General features: G+C 38.3%; 1 protein-coding gene across 41 annotated transcripts in view; it reads right to left on the bottom strand.

The window, feature by feature from the left end:
* Positions 1-23,726, bottom strand: part of SYNE1 (spectrin repeat containing nuclear envelope protein 1) — a 442,051-nt gene that overhangs the window by 220,158 nt on the left and 198,167 nt on the right. For all 41 annotated transcript variants that reach the window (XM_070256132.1, XM_070256133.1, XM_023632822.2 and 38 more), the window contains 10 exons: positions 22,562-22,767; positions 21,374-21,529; positions 17,615-17,906; positions 16,626-16,798; positions 13,823-14,132; positions 12,497-12,661; positions 8,161-8,517; positions 4,034-4,170; positions 3,639-3,816; positions 2,983-3,165 (listed from right to left, as the gene is read on the bottom strand). In XM_070256132.1, coding sequence (XP_070112233.1) covers positions 2,983-3,165; positions 3,639-3,816; positions 4,034-4,170; positions 8,161-8,517; positions 12,497-12,661; positions 13,823-14,132; positions 16,626-16,798; positions 17,615-17,906; positions 21,374-21,529; positions 22,562-22,767 — 2,157 coding nt within the window. The remainder of the gene's footprint in view (positions 1-2,982; positions 3,166-3,638; positions 3,817-4,033; positions 4,171-8,160; positions 8,518-12,496; positions 12,662-13,822; positions 14,133-16,625; positions 16,799-17,614; positions 17,907-21,373; positions 21,530-22,561; positions 22,768-23,726) is intronic.

Here is a 23,726-nt window from a genome sequence, read left to right as displayed (position 1 = left end):
TACCAATGTTCCTGGAGTATTTTACTAAAGGTAAGCCTTATGAGGGCAGGGATTCTGTTCTGCTTTATTCTCTGCTGTATCCTCAGAGCCTAGAATAGTCCTTGGCAAATGGAAGATGCTCAGTGAATATTTGTTGAATAATTAAATAAATTCATAAATTCAAGGTGTTTCTATCTTCCTGCTACTGGAGTCTTGGGGCTACTACACTGCAAACCGGGCACCATGATTAGGAATTTAATTCTACAGGACTGAGGAGCAAAGTATTACGGGCTCAGTCAGAGATATAACACAAAAAAGTTGGGTTCCTAGTCTAAGGAGTGAAGTCACAGGGTATGGGTGAGGGGCCTGGGAAACATGAATCAAGACAGCTTGATACTAAATCAAGCAACTCCCAATTCCTCACGTACTTCCTATCAACAGGGGTGCGCACCTGCTCATTAAATCTTCAATCTACTTTCTTTTCCAATTGTTTCTCCCATGGCTTCAATGACCACCTACAAACTCTTAAATTTATAGAATTTTTTTTTATACATCACCTTAAGTCAGACTGTCTGGGTTTGAATCTTTTCTCCATCACCTAATAGCTGTGAGAATTTAGCAGATTATTTAACTACCTTTTCTTTAATGTGCTCATTCACAAAATAGAAATAAGAGAGCGCCTCCCTCCAAGAATAGTTATAAGGATTAGATGCATGAATATATGTTAAGTGCCTACAACAGTGCCCAGCATTGGTAAAAGTTCACTATCACTGATATTGTAGCTCTACCCTTTCTCTTGAGCTTTGTACTCATTTGAAACGCTACTTTCCTGTCCATTATCTGCTGAATGTCTTGCAGGCACATCAAATCTAACATATATTAAATTGAATTAATTTTTGCTATCCCCTTCAAAACTACTTTTCCTACCATATTCATGTCTCAGTTAATAGCATCACCATTCACGCCATCTTCTAAACTAGAAATGAAGGACTCAGACAATTTCTCTTTCTTCTCTGTGCCCCTCATCAAATTAGTTACCAAATCCTGTTGTGTTTTACCTTAGAGATAAATTCTCCATCCATTATCATTTCCTTAATTCAGATCCTCATCTCTCTCATCTGGAAGATTACGAAAAGTTTTCTCTGGTCTTCCAGCTACTTACTATTCCCCATTTTGGTCTACACTGTGGTCGGAGAGGTGACAAGTTTATTCCAGCTTGAACACCTGTAGGTTCCTCACTCAGCCTTTCTCAACCAGGATTCTGGAAGAGAATTATGCCCTAGTGTCCTAAGCGATCCACTGTATGTAATGAATTACCTTCTCTCCTATGCATCCAGAGTAGTATGGGTTATGCTCCATACATGAGAAAATTGAGAAAATAGATGCTGGTGTGGGGTTCAGATAAGGAACCCTGATGGAGGGTCAAGGTCAAATTGCTTAATATACAAGATATTTCACTATGTGGAGCTAATCTTCACCTACAGTCTTATCTTTGTTGCTCTTCTCGCAAAACTCCAGGTGGATATCAAACTTCTCAAAGTATCTGATTCATGGTTTTCACTCACGACTTCCTGGCCCTGCGCATTCAATTCCTCCCACCTGAAATGCACGTTGGCTTCAGCAAATTCAAAGAATATTTAGCCTTCAAGATTCAGTTAAAATGCCACCCCTCTGGAAACCTTCCTTGACTTCTCTAAGGAGAGTTAGCTGCATCCTTCTTTGAGTGACTACCATATCCTGAACATACCTATAAAACACTGCAATCATGTCTTTACATACTGTTTCCCCCTCTAGAAAGTGAATTCCCTGAGGAAAGGGAAAAGACTAACCTTCTTGTATTCCTGGTATAGTGCCTGGCACATAATAGCAATTATGTTTCTACTCCTAATAGAAAGGAAGGAGAGAGAGGGAGGGAGGAAAGGAGAGAGGGGAGGAAGAATGAGAGGGAGAGAGGGAAGGAAGAAAGGGGCGGAGAGAGGGAAGGAGGGAAGATGGAAGAAAATAGGGAAGATAATTCCTGACCTACTCATCTACTCTCAAGCATCTCTTGAACTAGATAATCTTGCAATTAATGCTAGATGTGCTAGACTCAACAGTAGATGCTTCAGGGCTGAGGCCACATTGCCCTAATCATCCCTGTATGGTTTAAGAGTAAATTTCAAAACACCGCAGGATGGTTATCCCTCTCTATCCAATGAAGGACGCCTGTCACGAAAGAATAGCCACCATTACAAAGGAGAACTACAGTGGTCTTTAGTTAGGAAATAATCAAGGAAATATACATTTGCTCTTTCTAGATATTAATTCGCTATTATTATTTTTTTCCATCCTGCAATAATTGTGATCATAATCAAGTTAAGGATCTATTCTACCAGGAAGTATTGTTTTAAAAAGAAAAAAATACTCTCCATGCCTTGAAATTTTTCTCCAAGTGAAGGGGTGGCACACAGAACAGATTATCTCACAGGAAAAAATAATTGCATTGTGGCAGTAGTTATGCTACAATTATAGTAAATTTAACTTATACTATCTCTAGATAAAATGAAATTGTACACCATTGCCTCTTTGCATTACCAGCTCCTAAAAACCTACTACTTGATGTCTGCATTAGTTATAATATTTCCTCTCATTTACAGTATTTTGCAGCCTTACATGAATACATCTGTTCATCTTCCTGGAAGAACTCCCAAAATTCAGGGATTTCAAATGAAAGATTAAGTGATACGTGTAAATGTAAAAACTAGTTGTTCCTAGCGGGATGGGCATGGCCAAGTCTATGGTACTAGCCCCAGCCATGCAGGAAGGTATTCCTCAGTAGGGCTCATGCTTCTAACACTGAGCTGTTTCTCACAGTTATCCATCTTCCATTTATATTCAGAGAGGGATGACCAAATTGTTGACAAGGGGACTTGGATATTGAAAGTGTGGTTTTACTAACAACCACAACAACATCAACAATAAAAAACAACACAGACCATGCCCACATGATTGGCTATGTTATACCTCGAGGGCAGACTCCTTCTGGTGGAGATTTGAATGAAAATTTTTCCAATCCTCTTTTGCAGTTGCAATTTTGGCCTGGATACCATTAGCTTTCTCTTTGGTCAACAGAGTACTCAAAAGTTCTCCTTTAGATAGCATCGTATTTAGCTTGTGTTGTCCATTTTCACTTTCTGACAACAATTCCTATAAAGAAAAATGTGAGATTAGATCTAATAAAATGCTCTATGCTTTAAAATATATTGATTTTTCTACTTGTTTCTCAATAAAATCAAAGAGAAGAAATAAACAATTTTTATTGTGTATATTAAGTGACTAACACTCTTTTACCCTATCTGTACATGGGAATAATAATCTTATATACCTGACATGGTTACTGTGAAAATTAAATGAGAAAATGCACTTAGAAGGCTCAGGCACAATGTTGGTCACATAGAAAGAGCTCTTATTATTTCCTAAGTCCCTATTAATACATAAAAATAGCACGCATTTATATGAATGGGCTAGTTTCTCTTCAAACACAATCAATTGTTTTAAACAGGGATTTATTTTAAATTTGAGTTTCTGAAGCAAAACTTTAAAAGACTTATAAAAAGATCTAGACACACCTTTTTAATCCATTTAACCACAATTATTACAATTAATTGATAAACTCTTACTTGTATTTTCTGAAGACTTGTTGAAACTTCACTAATATTTTGAGGTATATCAAAACATTTGGCGGTAGTGATTTTTGCATTAACCAACCACTGCTGGAAATCCTTGAAGGCTCTTCGAAATCTTTGCTGTAAAATCTGTTCTTTATTCTGACAGCCCTTGGATGCTTGCAAACAAAGACTAAACCCATGATTTGAAACATTTAATGGAAGGAAAGAAATGATAAAGTAGATTAAAATAATGTTTGATAGAATCAACACTTAGAGTATGCACTCATGTCATTTAGCAAAGTATTTAATGATTACTTATATTATTATTGAAATCACATCTTAAAATAAACAAACCTCTGGCTTCTTTGTGTGAAAATATTTTGAATACCAATAAGGTTCATGCTCACCAATTATATTCTTTAATCAGGCCAGAAACTTTCCCACTGTATGTACTCAGGTCTCTGGAGAATCGACAAAGTTCATTCAGCTGAGACTTGAGATCCTCAGTCTTAGGCTCTGCTTTCTGTAGGGCATCCAGTATCTCCTATTAGGATATAACAAGATGGAGGAGCAAGCATTTAAATTGGGTAATTTCCACATCCTGATACTACACGTGCCTAAATCATGTTATACATTATTAGCGAAGGAAGAGCCAACACAGTAAATTCAGTAAAGAAATCAGGCCTATTTTCAGGATTCCCCATGGCAAATAATAGGACTTGGCTACTTTGCATCCTTTTCTAGGCACGGATAGGCACTCCAGCAGCAAATGTTGCCCAGGAGTCAAATGATCAAGTAGTCAAATAACTTAAAGTGGGACGAGAAAAAGAAAAGAGAAAAGAGCCAAAACTGTAAAACAGTCTGGCTAGGCCATTGCAAGATATGTGTACTGTTTCAAGGTGAAGGGAAATCATTTCAAAGCAAAGCAATATTTATTTTGGATGACTACATATACGGCAATTGATTTCATGCAGTATATTCAGTTAACTTTGCCATTAAGGATTTGTTATAGTCCACAGGTCTGATTCAACCACTAATTCAGTCATTTCATAGCTTCATTCATACAGTCATCAAATATTTGCTAAATGTTTGCTATCTGCCAATCATTTTGCTGGATTCTGGGACCCCCAATATGACCAAAGGTGTGGTTCTTTTTCTTGGATAGCTCACAATTTAACGGATGAGAAAGAGACGTGAATAATCACAGTGCTGTGAATATCTAATCCAAAAATAAAGTCTTGGGACTTGATAAGTACACCCCTGAAATCAAGACCATGGTCCACGGAGTTACACGCTGTGCTTTGCAATCGGAGCGTTTTTCTTACAGGATTGTCACAAAGAGCAAATGAGATCAAATTAGCACAATTCCTGGCACACTAAGTGCCTAATCAGTAAAAATAGCAGGTAAATAACTCCCAAACATTTAAATGGGACAGTATGGATAATGGTCCGCCAAGGTGAAAAAACAAAACTAATTAAGGAGGAGAGGCAAGAAGATGAGTAACTACTCAGACAGCTGTTGCTGTTACTATTATTATCTTGAGAGATTTTTATCAAGACATGGCCTAGATTTATAGGAAAACCACGCCTCTCACCAAACCAGGTCTGTGTCACATTCCTAATCCTTGTAAATGGCACCACTGTCCTCCCAATGATCTAAATCAGAAAACTAAGCATCATCTTGGCCTCACTCGTTTCCCTTCTCACTCCACACAGGAGAAAGGAGGGCTGGTCTAGTCTTTATCTAAAATATCTCTTTTATCAGCTCTCCTTTTTTCTCTGCATCTTGACTCTCACAGTCCCCATTGACATCTTTGTCGTTTCTTTCTGGAATGGCACAATATCTTCTTAATTTGAATTCTGTTCTCTAGTTTTCTCTTGTTTTTCCTCATTCTTCAGTCACTCTGGATCTTCATGCTGTTCCTCCACCTCACCCATCAGATCAATTTGTAATTGTACCTCGAGACTCAGCTCAGATAACGACTCCTCTAAGGATTCTGCACCCTCCTCTCCACTTTTGGGGGCTCCTCATTTGAGGATAGACAGCACCTTGTCTGCACTTACTACAATCAAGTGTCCCCCTTGGTTTTGAATTTATAGGCCTTTCCACCTAGACTGTGACTTTGAGAGGAAAGATGGTGTTCTCTTGGTTTTAAAATTCTTTACGTAGCTTAGTGTCTGGGCTAGAGGAGTCTAAAATATTTTTATTTACAAAATTCATAAATAATAACTAGAAAGTTTCTGAAACTCCAAATGCCAAACTAGTAACTACTATTTTACAAAACATTGAACCTTTTATTTAAGGAGAACAGAAAGAATAATAAAAATAAGATCTAAAGAAATTTACCACATACCAAAAAGTAAAAAGAACCAGAGATTCAAAGTAGTCACATTAGCTGATAATTTGTCCGATTAAATGATATCCAAAGTGAAAAGCTTTGGACCAAAGCTTTATACTAAAAACTTTCTATAACTGCATCGTAAATTAAAGCATTTTAGTAGAGTCTTTCATTTTATAAATATCAGGTCATATTCTTCTGTTTCACTTAATCATAGAATGCATTTTTTTTTGTGCTTAGAGGTTGTACAGGTTAAGAAAATTGCTAAATTTCTGACTCTAATAACCTAATGGATATTAAAAGACACGAGTTTTGCAAACACAGTGAACAAGATTTTTTTTAACATGATTTTATATAGTTGATAGATGATAATTCATTTTTATTTTTTAAAGGATTTCTTGAGTATCATCACTTAATTACAGAAGAGAAAGTAAATACTTGTGAAAGTTCCTGATTACTATGATTTTCAACAATGGCAAGCCCTCCCTAATAGCAAAACAATGCCATAAGAACTCTTGAAAATTATTGTTTTGTAAAATTTTTCCTATGCATTCATTGTAATGGAAATATTATCCCCACTTTTAAAAATCTTTCCTAGTTTCATTGAGATGTAATTGACGTATAACATTGCGTAAGTTTAAGGTGTACAATGTGTACATATATTTTTGTGTTTATATATTGTAAAATGATTACCACCATATCATCATCTAACACCTCCATCCCATCACATAACTATCATTTCTTTTTGGTGGTGAGAACATGTATTGTCTCTATTTTTAGATAACATACGATTATTAGAAATAAGAGAAAATCTGAATACTGAGAGGCAATGTAGTATTGTCATCGAAAGCACGGGCCCTGGAGCTGCATCTGGAAGTAGATCTAACTGAATAGCTGTCATGGTTGAATTGTTAGTACATTTAAAAGTCCACGTTCACTTTTGCATTACTGTCTATCTTTTTTATGGGCCTCACCTATTATTTTCATGAGTAGTATCAATGTAAAAAATGATAGCTTAGAATAGAAATGTAATTTAAATACAATCAAATATTGCTTTGAAAAAATTTCACTGATATTCATGGAAGAGAAAGGAAACAAAAAAGAACCCAGACATTGTAACTGGCTTTTTGATATCAGAGTGAATAATACTGACATCAAGGAAGAATTACCAATGTCCTTGTCCCTGTTTGACAGAACTTCTTTCTGCACTTTATTCTGGTGCTTAAACCTAAACTCTAGAAAAGGCATCAGAAAAAAAAACAAAACCCTAGAAACATTATAAAGAAAATAGTATAAAGAGATGATTATAAAGTTTTATTTTGTGGGGTGGTATACATGTTTCAAGTACTTGATTTAAAACAAGACAATGTTGGAAATACTACATGACTTTCTTCCTGGCTGGAGCTATTTTGAAAGGATTATAATATAAATAGAAACAGAGAAGTTTACTTTATGAAAACTTCCTTTTAAGGACATCCATGATTCAGAGCACTATAAAATTGCAAATATTGAAAGGTTTTCCAAGATACTATTTAACAGCAAAAGAAAGAAAGAGAATTTCAAGCTTCTGCCCATTCTTCACTCTCCTTTTTATGCTTCCCTTTCTCACATTCTGAAAGAGCTGCCATCAGTTTAAAAAAAAAAAAAAAGGTCAGAGAGCAACCACCAAGCATGACGTAGGAGTTCTGTTAACGGGTTAATTCAAGCACAGCTGTCAAAACCACACATAGCAGAGCTAATCAAGGCGAAAACTATTAGTTGAGCTTTATGAGATTACCAAATACTTCTTTCAAAGCTAGAAATTCAATCCTTTAATTGTTGGAAATAACTCACTGGCAGGAAACAGCTATGACTCTCTGTCTATTTATGCCTCTACCCACAGGCCATCTTTCAGACTGAATGGCTGAATACAATATTACAAACTCTTACACCATAAGAATGAAAGTAAAATGTTTCCACTAACAATAAATGTTTCCTACAATAAATAATAATTCCTTCTCCCCTGTATCTGTATCTTTACAAGTTGGATTTATGAGAGGAAAAAGATCCCCTTTGAAAATTTAATAGGATAAGTACTTATTTCTCCCAAGTCTGAGTGTTGCATGTTTTTAGTTAACAAGGATTATTTTAGCATCAATGAGACCCAAACAACAATTTTAGCATAACCACCAGTAGAAAACAGGAAGCCCACTTACTTGTCCTTTCTGCCAGCATTCCACTATTTCCTTATCTGTGTTCTTGCCTTCCAGGAGAGTTAACTGCTGAGCCCAGCTTGTCAGAAGGGCACTGAACTCTTCCAGGCCCTGCTCCAGTTGAGCCACTTGGCCTGAGAACTCCTGTTCCGAAAGAGCCATTTGGCTAACGAGGTTCTCCAAGCTGGTCTGCGTTTGGAAAACACTGTCTTCCCACTGCTTCCAGTCGGCGCACAGGGCCTGCATCTCCGTGTCCATGAGCTCACACCCACTGGCAGTTGTGTTCTGTTTCACCGCAGGAGCCAGAGACTCCACTCTGCTCAGGCGGCTTGCACCAATCTCTCTGGAATCCATCAGCTCCTGTAATGGAATATCGCCATGGTAACCGAGAAGGCTGTGAGTCACTTGCCCAGCTAGTTTCCAAATGTGTTCAGAGGGGGACCCTGTCCTGCTAGGAAGTTTTAGCAAGTGTGCCACAAGGAACCAGAATCAATTCATCCGCCCACCCCTAAGTTAGAATAGCAGAGAATTATCATCGTGAGCGTCAAGGCTTGTGGCAAAATAAGCAGAGGAATTCACGGCATCCTGTAACACACTAAACCAGGACCCTGAAATCAGGCTTTGTTTGAATATACGAAACTGTTTTGACACTGATTTAAATATTTGCCTGTGGTGCATTGCTCCCATAAACACGTGAATCTGTATTTCTCCCTAAGTTGATAGACAAGCGAACGAGGATTGCTGCAGAACTATGCTCTGCTCGTGGTCTATACCCCAATTCCATCTTCTTCCACAAGACGGGGGCTTAGATCTCACTTCTGTTCTAGAGGAATCATGCTAACCCATCCCACCAAAGAATGAGCCCGGCTCAATTTCAGTGCTTCAGCACCTTAAGTAAACATTTTTATAGTATCTAAAATGAATAATTCACAGAGACTTAATCAAAAGTTCAAAGCAATCTTTAGACTGGGTTCATTTATTGCTATTATTTTTACTTTTAAAAAACTCACTAGAAATTGAACAATTTAGCTATAACTTTTAGGCCGAAAGCACACCAATATTCCAAAGGACAACAAGATAAAATTAAAATATGCATTGCTGATTAGGAAAAATAGTGACATCTCTTTCTGAGAATATATTCTTTTGCTGAAATTTCTTTCACTGAATTCATCATCTGGTTTTTATATATTAACATATCTGTTGCTAAAGCCAGGATTCTGTTAGAATTACTACAAAAGTATGACTTCACTCCTAGATTAAATAGAAGGAAAAGATGATTATTAGGGAAAAAAACTTCAAGAAGAAAATCAATTACAAATTAACAGGTGTAGAAAATATATGGGTGTTAAGTATGAAGCATGCTTAATAAATTGTTAAGCATAAAATGTCTTAACTCATCTATATAATATAGTTCACATTTCATTATATTAGATTGAAATAAATATATCTTCCACGGTTATATACAAGAGAGCCACGTTTTAGTATAGATCATGTACAGGTATTTAGTTATTTAGTAGTCCAAAGCACCATCACATGAAATCCTTACACAGCTGGCATTTAATAACATATCCATCCTTCCTTCAGCAGCAGGATTTTAAAAACCTTCCTTATTTATCAGTGCATATAGTAAGTAGTGATTTGATAAACAAAAATTGTAACTTTTTTAAAAAAGCTATGTCTAACTATTAATTTGAATACTTATAATTTACCTTTGAGTGATTTCAAATTTGGAGGTCAAGGGGTATCAACTGCCAAAAATCAGTTTCCAAAATACTCTCTAATGCATTATCCTAGTTTTCTTTGGCAATAAAATGGGGTATTTCAATATTTGCAATCGCTAATTCTACTTGCCCAGATTTTGAATGAGGATATCATCATCTTAAAGTGTTTTGAAATGGCTTTTAGACATGTTTCCTTGTCTTGTAGGTAAACTCTTTAAAAGTATCCTGTGCATATACACACATGTATACACACACACCCTCACACACAAACAATTGGTCTTGAAGTTGCCTACTCGGCGGTTAGCCCTGGAGGTGGGGAGGGATGGCATTAAAGGACAGAGGAGGAGCTTCTGTCTTTCCTCCAGGGTTTCTCCTCACCCACACATCGGCCTACATTCAGGCCTGACCTGGATTTCCGAGAGGCAACCTCTGCCAGCCTTCACTTTCTCCTTCCCAAATTCCAATTTCTTTCTGCCAGCTCTTTCTTTTATATTTCCTACAGTTTTAAAGTATTTTTTAAAAAAGAGTATTTGGCAACCTAGGAAGTAAGCTTTGTAAAGGAATTCTCATTTTTCTCACATCGACATTTCAAGACATTAGTCCATCCTTGCTGTCTCTTATTCCAACCTATCATTCACTCCTAAATCCATGCAGTCTGGTTTCTCGTCTCATCTGGCTGTGCAGATGGCTCTTGGTGGTAGCCAAATAGCCTAACTGCCAAGTCCAGTGGACATTCTTTGGTCCTCCTCTTAATGGCAGCCTCTTGCTGCTTCTGTGATGCTGACCATGTCTTTCACTAAGGGACTTGGTGGGACCACACCTTCCTGGTCCTCCTTTTTTAATTGTTTCTCCTCTCTTTTCTCCACCTCCTTTTCAAACCCTCTTCTGTGGCCCCTTAAATCTCGACAGTGCCCAGGTTTAGGTCCTGCACCCATTGTTCTCTTTGCTTTATATATTGATCTTGGTTTCATCGACTCTGATGGTTTCACCTACAAATTATATGCTGATCACTCCAATCTTATGTCTTTGATCCAACTTCCTAACCTGAAATTCAGACCTGAACATTCAACTGCCTCCTGGATATCACCACACCACAGTTCAAATCCCATCTGTGCACAATTAAACTCACCATCTTTCCTCCTCTGTAACCCATCTCCTCTGCATGTACTTGTTTTCCTCAGATGGAGATAGCTCTGTTGACTCTAGGTAAAGTCTTCACCATTGCCCTTGACTTTTCCCACATTGTCACTCCATAGCCAATTAAATCACTCACTTACCAAATCCACTGGATCTTACTGAATGCATTCTACGTGTCAAGCATGATGCTAATGTTTTATGTGTATGAGTTAATTTAGCCTTCAGAACTACTTTATGAGGCAGGTACTATTGTTATTCTTATTTTTCCAATTAAGAGATTGAGGTTTGAGGACATTAAGTGACTTGCCCAAAGACACAGCTAACCAATCAGTAGAAGCAGGATGCAGCACTGGGTCTCCGTGCTCAGAGCCTAAACTCTAAAAGTATAGCAAGCTATCATTACACTTGGTATATCATTTTATAAAAATCAGTTTGTGCATTTCCTTTCAACACTGTGAGCTCCTTGAAAGATGCAGAGCACAGATTGAATAAATGGGTAGACGGGTGGATGGATAGATGGATGAATAAATTAAAATATTACTGAGAAATGTGTCAAAGAAGTATTTGAAAGAATCACAAGATAATAAAAACAAAAAGTGACTTTATGTGATTATCTCATTTAAAACCTACATAGTCATCATAAGATTTAAATAAGATAAGCACTTAGAAGTAAACTCACAAAATATAGTCATTATTGTTATCATTAACTATGATTTTTATGTTCTGATCTCCAGGGATTCAGAACACAATTTGAGTCTTAAATTTCTGACCATAATTACACTATTTATCATCAACATTTCTCATTTAAAATTAAGCCATTGAGGATTTCACCATTGCTTAATTTTTAGATTAAAGGCAATTATCTTCCACAGAGGGGAAATGATTGCAATTTAATATTCAAGCAACTAGAAATATGCTAACAGACGCTAAGATCTCTGACTCCCTCAGATGTGTGAATTTCTAAGCTTTAAGTTGTCCTTATAAGGAGCAAACTAGATGTTAATGTTAATGTCCTATAAATGTCTTTAAATGTTTTCCCTTTTGTTGTCATACTGTTGGCTAGGAAAGCAGAATAAAACATCTAGAATGACATTTCCAAGTTATTGTTCAAATATGTTTAACTGAATTACTTTATAAACTTTTCTTCCACTGTGCTTGAAAATAGTATCCAGTTCTTTGAGCCTACCAAGCTAGCAGATATTTCATAGCCTCTCATACTACAGCAATAAGTACACTTGCATACAGAAGAAAACATAGAAAATGTTCCATCTTGCTTACAAGTGCAAAGTGTTTTGGATTCTTTTTTTTCTCTTACTTATGTTTAGAATTGGTGAGGTGCAAGGTAATAAACACCAACAAATAGAAAATAGGAAGGAAACATTTTGAATAAAAGAATCTTATCCAAAGAATTGTCATCACAGGTATGTCGTACTCAAGAACCAATGAAACGATGAAGTTACAATATCTATTTATTTTCTGACCTTAATTTTAGACAACTTTTTCTGGGTGGCTAATGAGTCTCCAGACATATCTGACCACCGGTGAAGTTCCTCCTTTGCTGAATGGAGCCAATCTGTGAATTCCTGGATTGCATCCAAATACATTAGATGGTCTTTCACGATCTCTTCCACTTTCCTCATTTTCTCCTGGTAAACAAAGAAAAGGTTATTTTAACTGTAGTCACTATTGAGAATGTGAAATCAGACAAGACAACAGGTCTGATATAGTGATCTCAGAAGATTTCATTATTCTCGAATTTTCTCTATGTTTAATGTCTTAAAATAAAAATATCAAATCTTAATTAGACTGAAAGACTTTGAGGAAGAAACCATTTTTTGCTATAAGTTTACTTTTGTCCAGCTTTGCATAAAAATCTATGCTTAATGAATGCTGACTAACATCTCTAATAATCCACTTAATAATTATAATAACTATTCTTATTATTTAAGCCATTATTTGTATTGGTTTTGTGTACAGCACTCTGCTCAGCATGTTAAATTCATTTGCTCATTTAATCCTCACAACAGCTCTGTGTTGTAAATGCTATTATTATCAGCATTTTACAGGAAAGGACACTTACAGGGGTTACAGAGCCTATGTAACATGCCCAAAGTCATGTGTCCAAAAAAATACCGAAGTCAGAATTCATATTTAGGTCTTTTTGACTCCAGAGGCATAGCTCTTAATCATTGCCAAGGCAAAAATTAACATAAACTAACACATATGTTAATAATTGTAGTAGAAATAATACAAAGAGAGTTCCCAAAAGGAAAACCAAGAAAGGGAAAGAAAAACCTTTCCCTTATTTTAACATTGTCACAAATATACAAAAGAAAGTAAAGATTCAGATAGAGAATTAAAAATAATCTTGATATTACATGAAGGAGCCTACATCTTGGAGAATACAGAAATGCAGTTTTTACTAAGATGGGAAATGAATGAAAAACTTAGTACATGACTGAAATCTGGGAGCTAAATAAACTTACATTTAACACAACAACTATAAGTGGCAGCAAATGAAAAAGAACTTCAAACACTGATATTTGAGACTCAGACAATCTTACAAAGAAAAGAAACAGGTTGACTAACATTCTAAGTGAATGTCAAAAAACAAAGAATAAAAAATAATCCCAAGATTACAGAAAGAGAAAACTTCATGGGCATCTGCAGCTGAGAAATGATATTTACATAATAACAGTTCACTAAATGTACAAATAGTTTTAGAGCAGCCAATTCTCCAATAATCTAACCCATAGCCTATTCTTTCCCTGAGCCTTGAAGTTCTTTCCTCAATACAAAGCACTAACCTTGGCAACAGTCATTATATCATTGAACTGTGTTTTCAGTTCCTCTTGAGCTGCTTCCTTGAAAGACTCGTCCTCAGTCTTCTGGCAGAGCTCCCTGGACTTTGTGATGAGGCGGTGCAGGACTTGGGCATGTTCTTCCCCCTCAGACACGATGGACTGAAAGTGGTCCAGAAGGGCGAACTTCTCTTTCAGACCTGGCTGCGCTTTCAAGGGATGTTCCACTTTTTGGTCCACTGATTCCATCCACTGCTCCAACTGGTTTTTCCATTCTAGATAGTCATTCCATTGGCTAATCACAGCCTCTAAAGTGCTAGAATTAATGTCACATATTATAAAAATAAGTTATCTTGATATCTTTACTGAAAACCAATTATGAGGACACGGCATCCACATAAGCCATTTTACTGAATATTATTGTAAGTGATGAAAATGCTGCTCTTAAGTGCAGGGAGAAACACTACTTCACCAAGCCACAACAGAGTTTCTTCAAATGAAAGTGAATCCACGTCAACATTTGCAGTAAGATGTTGTAGTCATATATGCATATGGAGATTTGTCTTCCAGATGCTAACTGTCCTAAGTGAACGGACAAATTTATGTGTTGTGTTGTTAAAAATCAGCACTGGGTTATCATCAATTAAATTTCATTTAATGTATATCAATTCTTAATTTTTTTTTTTTTTTGAGGAAGATTAGCCCTGAGCTAACTGCTGCCAATCCTCCTCTTTTTGCTGAGGAAGGGTGGCTCTGAGCTAACATCTGTGCCCATCTTCCTCTACTTTATATGTGGGATGCCTACCACAGCATGGCATGCCAAGCAGTGCCATGTCCACACCTGGGATCCAAACTAGTGAACCCCGGGCCAGCGAAGTGGGACATGCACACTTAACCACTGCGCCACCAGGCCAGCCCCAATTCTTAATTTTCTCAGGCTCAGTTTATCTTATTAAAATCAGATGGTAATGACTTATTGACTGGAATTTAAAATGTAAGGTATTCTTTCTAGGTAAATAATATCATTAGATTGATTTTCACCTAAGGATACATATATGCACAATGTTTAGTGTTGAATGTATGAAAGAATGAAGACTCAATATATTTATAATATAAGAAATACAGTCACAAATGTAATAGTCAAGAAGACAACTCTTCAGAGAGTCAAGTAAAAGGCACTCCAGGCTGGCATTTTAAAATTTTAAATTATTCAGCTTTACAAACTATTCTAAACTTATCATCAGTGACCACTCCCAGCCTCCTTTGCATGCAGTCCTATGATCCTGGAGTTATATCTTTGGTAAATATACTTCTAGCATTTGTTCAACTTGTTCCTTTTGCATCAATAGGAACCTCATCATTCATGCCTCAAAGTCCTATTCTTTCCTCAAAGGATTTTCTAGAAACCCCAAATCAATCTCGCCTGCCAGAAGCCACCCCAGGCCCTGTGTTCTCCTACAGTCCACAGTGTCTTAGTAACACAATCTGAGTCAGAGTTTTTTGGACTGTATCCTACTCTAACTTCTAAACACTCAGAGGGCAAAAACTACTTTGTTTTGCTTCATTATTTTAGCACACAATTTGAACATTGCTACTGCTCAATACATAGCTGTCGAATTTAATTTCTTGCTGAAAGAAGAGTCAAGGGTCTGAATCTTCTTCTTGTATTTAACATTTTGTCCTAACATCCAAAAAACATTCACCCATGTTCCTGTTCACTTGTATGAAGCTGGCCTGTGGCCAAGCTTTGGGAAGTTTAGTTCATGCTCCAGCAGCCAACTATACAGGATAATAAAACCATAGGAACTGATTTTTTTTCTTTGCTGACCACTATGAGTTATTACTAAGATTAAAAGTCCTACTGACTTTGGGAGTCACCACCTGTGCTCTATATTAAAAGAAAAGAACAAAACCTAACCTCTAAAATTTTAGTGGTACTCATGGCTCATTGTTTACATTGCAGTGTTTTTTGTTTTGTTTTGTGATGCACTTGAATCTTTTATTCATCTATTGATTATTATTGTATTGGGCACGCACGTCTTCAGTGACCTAAAAGCATATATAACTTCAGAATATAACTCCTGGAACGTATTTCAGTACCATTCTGACCGAAGGTCATTTGTCTGACAAGCCAGCCAGATCATCTGTGGATACTCTGAGACGAGGGAGGGAGGCAAAGATCTTCCACTCATTAATGTAGCAGCACCACCACCACCTGGTCTAACAGTCGGTACCTTCTCTCCTTTCTTATCAGATCTGGTGCGGGCTTCTCACCAGAGCCTCTACGGGGATTCTGGGTGGGTCAATGGTTGGGTGAGAATGTCCCACACACTGTAGGACCTTAGCTCTCGTGGCCTCAGTCTCTAAATGCCAGGATACCCCCTCACTGTGACAATCAAAAATGCCCCACACATTTCCTCAACCCTAAAGTGGGTGACATTACTTTGAATTGAGAAAAAAGATTTGTTCTTAAGCTCAACACTTGCCAACAAATTAATTTCCTGTATGTTCCTTTAAAAAGCTTAAAGTTATTAAAGACCATATATCCTTCCTTTGATGAATTGAAAATAGATATTTTACTGAGCCCACGTTGTGTGCAAGATTCCACGTGAGATGTTATGGGAGATGTAAACATCACACACACCAGTCCTTACGGAAAAGACAATGTAGGCAAAGACAGGCATGCATACAACTAGCTAAAATGATACGCTTGGTAACTCTACACAGGACAGCCTCAGCACTGCTCCATCATTTTACTAAACCTCTGGGCTTTATTTAGGCAAATCAACACTAAAAACAGGCTCTGTACCTCTGAGCACGGACAGAAGAGCTCATGATGTCAGCCCACACGTCTTTGAGGGTCTGTAGCTGAGTCTGAATCACCTTCTGACCTTCTTTGTTGCTACTTCTCAAGGCCTGCTCCCCTTTGCCAATGGCCATGTTCAACTTAACTTCTCCTTCACCCTTCATCAGGAGAATATCCTATAAGGGAAGAATGAATACTTGTGAGTGGGATTATTAACACCTGATATTTTCAAAAATGTTACGTTTCCCATGAGAATTAAGGTAGGGAAGACCTTACTAACTTTAAGATAAAAACAACGAACTCTGCATCCTTTTGCACTATAATACTTTACTTAAACATTACATATCAGGAACCTCGGAGTCAAAGATTAACTCCAATTTAAATTCTTGGAAAACTTTGGGCCACTAGCCTAGAAACTGTAACGATATTCAATTTGGTTTCAGAGTAAAAAAAATTATTTCGGAAATAAAGACACACTTGTGAAAAACCTAACAGTCCCCCTACCTCCATTGCCTCGCTAATTGCTGTCTTTCAAGGTCACCTTCACTGACTGCAGTCTGGGTTGGTGATCTCTTTTGTGTTTTAAACACACGTGATTGCTTCAATCCCTGTATAAACGTTATACCGCAGGTAACAATGCACACGTTGGTCTCTCTTGTTAGACTGTCAACTCCTAGAAAGCAAGGACTAGCATCTATCTCTATATTCCCAGCAGCTTGTACAGTGCTTGGAGTAAAGTAGCCATTCCATAACATTGGCTGAATATTCACTAAATGACATTAAAAGTGATTTCAAAGTTACTAAAACAAAAACACTCCTCTACATAGAGTAAAAAATGACCCCTCCATATCTTTTTTGCCCAGGCTCTCTACTTTGCCCACATAATCCTCATTGAGAGGTTCACAGAACAAGCAGGACCCAACTCAAACATTTGTGAATCTAATCAAATCCGTCTTCCGAAGTTGTGGGTGTCTGGCTGGTGCCACACGCACCTGGATCTGTAACAGCCGTTTCTCCAAGGTGTCCTTGCTCCCAGGGGTGCTCTCTGCACAGGCCAGCCTGTCTTGAACGTCTTTCACCCAGGACCACATGCTCCGCAGCGCCTCCTCCAGGGCTTCGTGCTCCTGCAGGGCCACCTGGCAGCTTCGCAGTTTCTCTTTGGTCATCCTGAGCAAGTTCTGGTAGTTAGAGAGGAGCTGGGAGCACAGGCGTCCCTCTTTCCCAGCACCGTGGCCTTCTTCACTGAGAACCTGCCCTCTCTGCGAAAGCTTATCAAGAGACTCTCTAAAGAAAACGGAAAAAACCAAAATTTAATTCTGACATTTGGGAGTGCAGGGGAGTGACAAATGAATGTTGATACTGGAGCAGGAACCAGAAACCAGACAAGAGCTCACAGCTGACATGCCTTTAAAATGAAGATTCTGGGGACCTGGCTGGCTACCTGCATTCTCTATGGTTTCTCCAACTGCAGTCAACATACATCCGGGGATTTGATTCAATCTGTGCTGTGCCTAAATCCACACCCAGTGTATTACTAGGAGTTCACTTCAGAAAATAGCCGGGGCCTGCCTCTCCAGGCTCATCTCTAGCATCTCTCCGTTCCTATTTAATGCTCTAAGCTTGAATAGCTCCCTGAAATTCCCCCAAACACTCTGCTCTTTTGTATATACAAGGAGATTTCTCCTTCATGAAAATTGTTCCGCTCTCCTCTGCTTCTTTCCTGGCTGGCTCTTCAACTCTCAGAACAGGCCTTACATCTCCAGGAGGCATCAGGAAGCCCTGAGAGAGAGGAGAGAGCATGGGACCCCTCTTCCATGTGGCCTCTGCCCTGCTACCTCATACACCCTGCCTGTCTCCATCCACAAGGCTTTCGCCTTCTAGAAGCCAAAGCTACCATATTTGACTCCTATCCCCAGGACCCAACACAATGACTGGCAGAAATAAAGCTAAAACAAAAAATTTCTTTGAAAAGGCCATTTTATGGGTGCTTCTGGGTTTCCTCGTTGTATCTGAGGGAATTTACTCATCTCAGTTTGGAGTTATGTTAATCAGGACGAGGAAAAACGGAATCATATGTGTCTGGGTTGGCTTCATCCTGTTCTGAAGTCTGATCAGTACATCTATCAGGAAATGCCTGGGATACCAGAATGGAGAGTGCAGATGTCTGAACACAAACTGTTGTGAGTACAAGAAAAAGAATATGAAGCCTGTCTCCTACAATGTCTCAATTTTTTCCTGAGCAGCTACTATGTAACAGCATCCTATGGGCCTCCGGGAGATAAATAAGACATATAATATTACATCTGCTCTAAAATACATTTCTTATAGTTGTAGTCTGGTGAGACAAGGAGGTGGCTTAAGCAACGACGTGAGTTTAATAATTCAGGACAACAGATATCACCTGTTACTACAAGAGAACTGCTGAATGGATGTTAAAATTCAATGATTCTCAAGACTGGGGTACTTTTAAAACTATAAGGTACAGCATATCCCCCCAAAATATTTGAAGTACTGGAAATATTATGATGAAAAAAATCCACAAGACTGAGAGGAACAAGCAATAAGAAAGTCAGGTTGTAAGTGAACAAAAGTGAGGCCATCTTGTTTCGCTAATTGGCCCCAGCCTCTCCTCTGTGTGAGTACTTGCTGCCCTGCACCTACTCTAAAAACTTCACATGCTCTCCTAATCTATGGCCTCTTACTTATGCATGTGCTCCCTGATAGCTTGATAAATTAAAACTTTGTTCTATGAGTTTCTCTCCAGGAACACGCTACAGGTAGGAAACACAGCTAACAAGGCATCTATCACAGCTGACAGAAGAATGGAACAATGAAAGACCCTGGAGTCCACCATGCCTGAAGGAAACCCTCTCCTTACTGCTCATTTTCTCTACATAACTGCCTCAAGATTCTGTAATCCTTGAAGATGGGTTTTTGAGACATTAGTCACCTGTCTTCTGATTTGCTGGCTAATCTAATTAAACTTCCTTTCTTATTCTCTAAATCATTGTGGTTAATTGGCTCAGATTGCAGTGAGCAGGGCAAGCTCATTGCTCGGTATCAAGGTGACCCAGCCGGATAACCTGAGGGACCAGCAGAGCGTATTAGGATTGTCTGGAGAAGCAGCCAGTTAGAAATAAGCTGGGAGCAAACACACCTAAGATTCTTAGCATCTGGTTCTGGGATTCCAGAATACCAGAGAGTAACAGTTCAAGAAGGAGTGCATGCTTATCAAGGTCAAAAAGCTGCAATTATTAGAAAAACAATGGGGAGTAAAGAAAAACATTGAATTTGGTGATGAAGGGTATTCAGGCCACTTTCTCCAGGGTAGTAAAGTCATATGTCTGTAATATGTAATAAAGTCATTTTAAAAGTTTGGAAGGAGGAGAGAAGCAGGTCCGGCCACGTTATATTGTCTCCAGACCAGAGTCAAGATCTAAAAGGCAAAGAAAGTGCAGTGTAATTTTCAGAAAGTTATATAGCTAGAACGAGGCTATTATTCAGTCAATCCAGCAAATATTTTCTATTTTTCCGGCACCATAACAGACAATACGAATGTAAGGATGATACAGACCTGAAGGTCCCTGGCCTTGAGGGACTCACTGTTGGGGTTGGGTTGCCTCGAGTCCATAAATTGCTTACTCCACAGTCAGGGCCCACAGGAATGGGAACAAGGCATTCCAGGAAAACTTTATAACAGTCGTCAAAACAGCACATCAACAACTGTTGTGGATATGGGTTCTGTTTGTGCATTTGTTTGCATGTTTGTTTTTTAAGACAAGGAATACTCAAGTATGTTTGACTGAAAAGAGGACTCGGCAGAAACACGGAACACTCATGATCTGAATCAGGCAATTTTTATTCAATTGATCACTGTGGCTGATTTGTCTGATTAAGCGGGCTGGGTGCTAGCTGTGCTGCGTCACAGATGAGAGCATCTGCTCTTGAAGAGGACAGGTAAGGGGTGTGGGGTCAAGCTGCACTCTCCTGATGAAGGTGTTCTATCTTTTGATGGAAGAGTTCCAATGAGGCAACTGAAAATGCCAGAGGTGGAGCATGAACTTAGCAAGCAGAGCCCTCAAGGTAGTGGAGTCAAAAGCATAGGTCAGCGAACTTTGCCTGGGAAAGAAGCCAGAAACGTTGGCCCAAGAGGGAAGCAATGAGGAGACAAACACTGTAGTGGAGCAGAGGAACCTCCAGGACAGTCAGACTGAATGACTGTACCTGTGGCTTTACTAAGAATATTAGGAGGATGGAGTGTATTGGAAACGGAACTGGAGGCTGAAGTGTGTGAAGAGTATATGGAAATTGGGGTCGATAGCATTATTTTTGTAAATGAAGAGTATCTTTATAATCACTGTGCATTTGTGGTATTCTATTCTTCAAATCAGCTTTATCTTATCTTAATAGATCCTTATGATAACCCCTAAAAGGAAATTACAGCATTACTAACACAATGTTTAAAGGCTAATATCAATAAGTAAAGGAAATGAGTGACCTGCCCAATTTGTTGAGCAAAGGGAGGTGGAACTGCGATGCAGATCAGCTCCTTACTTCCATCCGTGTGCTCTCTGGAAAATACCTCATTGCCATAAGAAACACTGCACAACCATTTGTATTCTAGACATTCAGGGATATGAACATAGAACCAGCACCCATCAACCAACCAACCAACAATCAAACCAAATAACCAACCAACCAACCAATGACATGCGAGTAGGGAAAGGACCCAGCCCATTTCTGTACCATACCTTGCAGCCAGGAGTTCTCCCAGAAACATTTCAACTTTATGGACTTCATTTTTCTTCTCAGGAATGTGCTGTTTACTCTCTCCTAAATTTTCTGTACTTAACCTTTCATCCATTTCACGGATCCATAAGTTCAGTTTTCTGTGCTGATCCTCAAAACTAAAGAAAAGGAAAATACCTTAGAGAAATTATGTGCCCATTATAATAAATAAATTCTAATATCTGAGGTAACAATGGCTATGGCAATTAAGATTGCATGAGTTTTCAAGTATGGAAGAAAACTCAACAATAAGCCCATTGAAATTATCACTTATTTCAGTAAAAAAATGACAAATCATGGAAATTTCTTTTGAGATCCACACAGAAAAAGAATCACCCTATTTTGCTGACTTGATTTCCTGGTAATCACAGCTGGTAATTACCAGCACGATTTCATCCCCATGTCAATATGCACTTAACTCCATATCTTACTACAAAGACTCTGAATTGGGGTCAGTGGATAAGTGGGTCAGTGGAAGCCCTGGGAAAAGAAGAGAAAGTCATCTCTGTGTCTTTCTTGTATCTTAATTTGCTTGTATCTTATGTGGATTTTCAGTCATGTTTGTATTTTACTGGGATATGAATAAGGCCCATGAGCACAAGGTCTCTAAGTTTTGAAAGCAATGTAAATTCTCTAAGAAAGCTGGACAGGAGTCAGCAAATTACTCTGCCACCAGAACAAGGTTTTTTGATTCCTTCTAATTTTATATTTATCCCTATTGACATAGCATCCTGACTGGAATCTCGATTCACAGAAATTCAGTAGGTGTTTTCTGCCATGGCTCCAACCCAGAAGAAATGAACACAAGGAAAACTCTTGGATAATCTAAAACCTGGATGTCAAAACTCTAATATCTTGAGTTAGCCAAATAGACAAAAAAAAACAAACAAAAAACATGCATTTATGCCATTTACAATTACTAATGAATATAATTCCTTTCTTTTTCTGTATAGAAAATAAAGCCAAATGATACCATCAGAGTCCAAGCATTCAATTATTGTCCTAGTATGAACCTGTACTCAAGGTCAAAGCTTATCATTATTTAAACTCACAATTGCAAAGATTATTTCTTTGTTCACAATGGTTTTCCACTAAATCTTTGAAAATATATTCTGTGTATGATGAAATCTACGCTTATCAAAACAACCTACCTCCCAAGTTCTAAAGCACAGTCTTGAAGAGCCTGTTTGTCTTTAAGGCATTGTTTCAGAAACGCTTGAAACTCTTCATTAGCCTTTGTAATTTGTTCCTGAATGCTACTGACGATTTGTTTAGACACATGGGCGTACAAAGTTTGTCCTTCTTGAGTCACGGCATCAAGCTTGCTCTGCCCATCACTGACTGAATCCAAAATGTTCTGTTTGGGGAAATAAAGGTAATACGAAATATCTGCTATGATGCAGGGACCCTGGTGCATGGGAGCATGAATTACAATTCTGAGCTGGGATAGTAGAGCAAGAGGAGACAGACAGAGCCCAAAGGAAGAAAGCCTTTAACAAAGCTGGAGGGAGAATGGTGTACACAATTGGACATAGTCAAGGCTCATAATGGAGCATGGTGCCTGCCAGTCAGTGGAACCACTGAGAACAAGCTGTGAACAGCAGTGACCTGGAAATGAGGATGTTGTCATCAAGGTCTTGTTCTCAGTCTCTCCCCATTCTCACTGCCCCAGCCTCGCCCAGGCCACACCTCCTCATAGGGTTAGTGTCATCTTCTAACTGGTTAGCTGCCTCCAGCCCTCCCCTCCTCCTTCGATCCACTCTGCTCACAAAGCCCTGACTTCAGATCCTTTCTTTGCTTGGTATGCACCTCTCCCTTGGGAAAGACCACATGCGTGGGCATAGCTTCAACAGAGCAAAAGAATCTCAGTACTGCTGTGTTGCAATTGTCACTCAGACTTTTCTTTGTGGAGTTCCACTGCATCTCAAGCTTAAACTCACCCTGCTTCCTGCAAAACCACTTCCTTTATTATAATGATGTTCCTACCCTATTAATGAATTATCTACATAATTGTCATCACCCATTCAGACACAAAATCCTCATGTTCCTCATTTTTAAAAGTTTTTTTTTTATACAATGCTTGACACAGTGCTTTGCTCAGACGAGCCACTTGAAAAACTTGGCTAAAACCTAATTTGAACCTAGCCTTCTGTCAATTGTTGCTTAATTCTACTTCACAATGGCTTCTCCTTACTGAAGTCATACATTTTCCAGTCAGTAAAACCAATAAAACCTATAATAGCCATTGCTTTAATTTGAATATATCCCAGCTCTGAATGTAGATCATCAGTTATTAAAAAACACAAGCCAGGTCTT

This window comes from Equus caballus, chromosome 31 (genome assembly GCF_041296265.1).
Source record: "Equus caballus isolate H_3958 breed thoroughbred chromosome 31, TB-T2T, whole genome shotgun sequence".
NCBI classification, from domain to species: Eukaryota; Metazoa; Chordata; class Mammalia; order Perissodactyla; family Equidae; genus Equus; species Equus caballus.
Note: the sequence above shows the minus strand (reverse complement) of the source record. Positions and strands in the feature narration are given on the sequence as shown.